Here is a 2,341-nt window from a genome sequence, read left to right as displayed (position 1 = left end):
GTGGAAACAGTGGAAGTGCCAGTAGAAGTGCCAGTGGAAGTGCCAGTGGAAGTGCTAGTGGATGTACCAGTAGAAGTGCCAGTTAAAGATTCGGTCGATGTACCAGTGGAAACAGTGGAAGTGCCAGTGGAAGTGCCGGTCGATATACTAGTGGAAACAGTGGAAGTACCAGTGGAAGCGCCAGTGGAAGCGCCAGTGGAAGTACCAGTAGAAGCGCCAGTCGAGATAGAAGTACTAGTGGAGGCGCCTGTTGAAGTACCAGTAGAAGCGCCAGTCGAAGTACCAGTGGAAGTACCAGTGGAAGTACCACTGGACGTACCAGAAGATGTAATAGTTGTGCTTGTAGCTGGGTCTGATCATTGTAAGTAAGAATCACCAAGGCCTTCTAGATTAGACTCACTCGTCGGAATAATGACAACCGGATTTTCACATAGATCTGACGTAAGATAAGCATAAACGAAACCATTGTTAAAGCAAAATCCTGCTGTATCTCTTAACTGTGCGAATATACCCACAACGTCCCAGACGGCAAACCCAGTGGGAAAATCCAAGAAGCGCTGGACTAAAGATGTGATGCGACTGGCAGTTCCAAGGAATCGGCCGTTTGAGAAGAAGGTCGTGCCGTCGTTGCCTCTAAACACCAAGGCTGCCAAGGATAGGTCGTCGACCACGATACCATTGTTGGAAGAGTCAAACCCTAGATACCCTACAACGGTCTCTCTAGCTCGGAGAGAGGCTGTCACAGGGGTTCCGCTGATTTGGAGGTAGAAACCTGATCCAGTGGGAGTGATGACAGTAGTAGAGGTGGTGCCGGTCGATGTGATGGTGCTAGAGGACGAGGAGGACGAACTGGTAGTCGCGGTGCTTCCAGATGATGAAGTGCTAGTCGCGGTGCTTCCAGATGATGAAGTGCTAGTCGCGGTGCTTTCAGAAGATGAAGTGCTAGTGGTGGCGCTGGTAGATAGAGATGTTGTGGACGCATTAGTCTGGCTGCTCGTTCCTGGAGATGTTGTAGATCTTGTTGTGCTTGTCTGGGTTCGGCCACTGGTCGAAGAGCTTCCTGACGAGGCTGTTGGAATCCAGTCTCGCCAGGCTTGGCCATCATTGCTAGGTTGGAACCAGCTCGCATCTCCTCCAGGAATAGGCCACCAGGCACTTCCTTCATTGTGGTGACTGCCACCGACCTGTGTTGGGACTGCAACTCTACGAGGGGGATCGGTAGATCGAGTGACATAAGGGACATGTATGTTGATAACCTTGGTAATGCGGACTTCGAAGTGAAAGCTGGTCGGTTTGGAGAAAGATTTTGTAACATAGGCATTCCATGGCTGTCCCGGGATAACTTGCACCAATGGCCTGACAGAGATCGAAGGCTGGCCATGGGCAGTCACAGTAACAGTAGTTGTGGCAGTAGTAGTGATGGCGGGGGCAAGTTGAGGAAAAGTCCAGGTGTAGATACCAGCCTTGGAGATTGTCCCTGCGCTCGAACAGAAAGCCTCAACGGTGCTAGAGGTAGATTGCTGTTCAATCCAAGTCTCGTACCATTCAGCACACTTGTGGGATTGAATACCTGATTTGCCACTGCGGAATCGGCATTCCATGATAGACACGAGCTGAGAACGAGTTCCGTCGTCTTGGACGCATTTGTGGCACAACCCACTGCCGTCAAAGCCAGGTATCGCAAGAGGACCAATTTCACTGAATGGTGCCACCGCACGTCTCGTTACCGTTTCATAGAGAGTAGTTTGTGTTGCTGTCTTTTGTCCACCGGCAAACCAGTCAAACCATACTCCGGGGCGTTGATGTATAGATGGAGCAGAGGTGACCTGGGTCAGGGTCTCGAGATGTTCAGAGACTCGGAAAGGCTGTTTAACGTCGGTTATGGTAGTCGTCTGCGTTGTCGTCCCATTCCAAGCGCAAGGGACAACAGTGGACACATAGGGATAAGTTGTGAAGGGGTAGATGGTCGAGCAATGGCCCTTCACACAAGCCGTCGTAGGTTTACAAGTAGATACTGGTTGGTATTGAGTAGAGACCGTGATGGGGGCATAGGTCAGCCCCGTGGCACTTGGACAAGGCTCAATAGTGGTCAACAAGCTCCCCGAGGCCCCGGCGAGGCTAAGAAATGCTGATAGCTTCATGATATGGATAGAAGGCCCTCCGTAGGAAAGCGAAGGTAGAGGGTTGTAGCGAACGACTGGAGGAGAAGGTAGCTGCTGAACAGGACATTCTAGATGGCTTCAAGAATGTTATATATGTGTGAGTCGAGCTCGGACAGTGCATCAACCCCTATCATGTTATGGACTATTCAACAGAAGGAGATGAATTTTTATTACCTCTT

General features: G+C 50.6%; 1 protein-coding gene across 1 annotated transcript in view; it reads right to left on the bottom strand.

The window, feature by feature from the left end:
* Window positions 1–1,601, bottom strand: part of PV10_01685 (uncharacterized protein) — a gene marked incomplete at both ends in the record, with an annotated part of 4,263 nt that extends 2,662 nt beyond the window's left edge. The window contains 2 exons of the mRNA XM_016365915.1: window positions 68–352; window positions 401–1,601. Coding sequence (XP_016229564.1) covers window positions 68–352; window positions 401–1,601 — 1,486 coding nt within the window. The remainder of the gene's footprint in view (window positions 1–67; window positions 353–400) is intronic.
* Between the last annotated feature and the right edge of the window lie 740 nt (window positions 1,602–2,341).

Source organism: Exophiala mesophila, assembly GCF_000836275.1.
Source record: "Exophiala mesophila strain CBS 40295 unplaced genomic scaffold supercont1.1, whole genome shotgun sequence".
NCBI lineage: Eukaryota > Fungi > Ascomycota > Eurotiomycetes > Chaetothyriales > Herpotrichiellaceae > Exophiala > Exophiala mesophila.
This window is presented reverse-complemented; position numbering and strand designations above follow the sequence as displayed.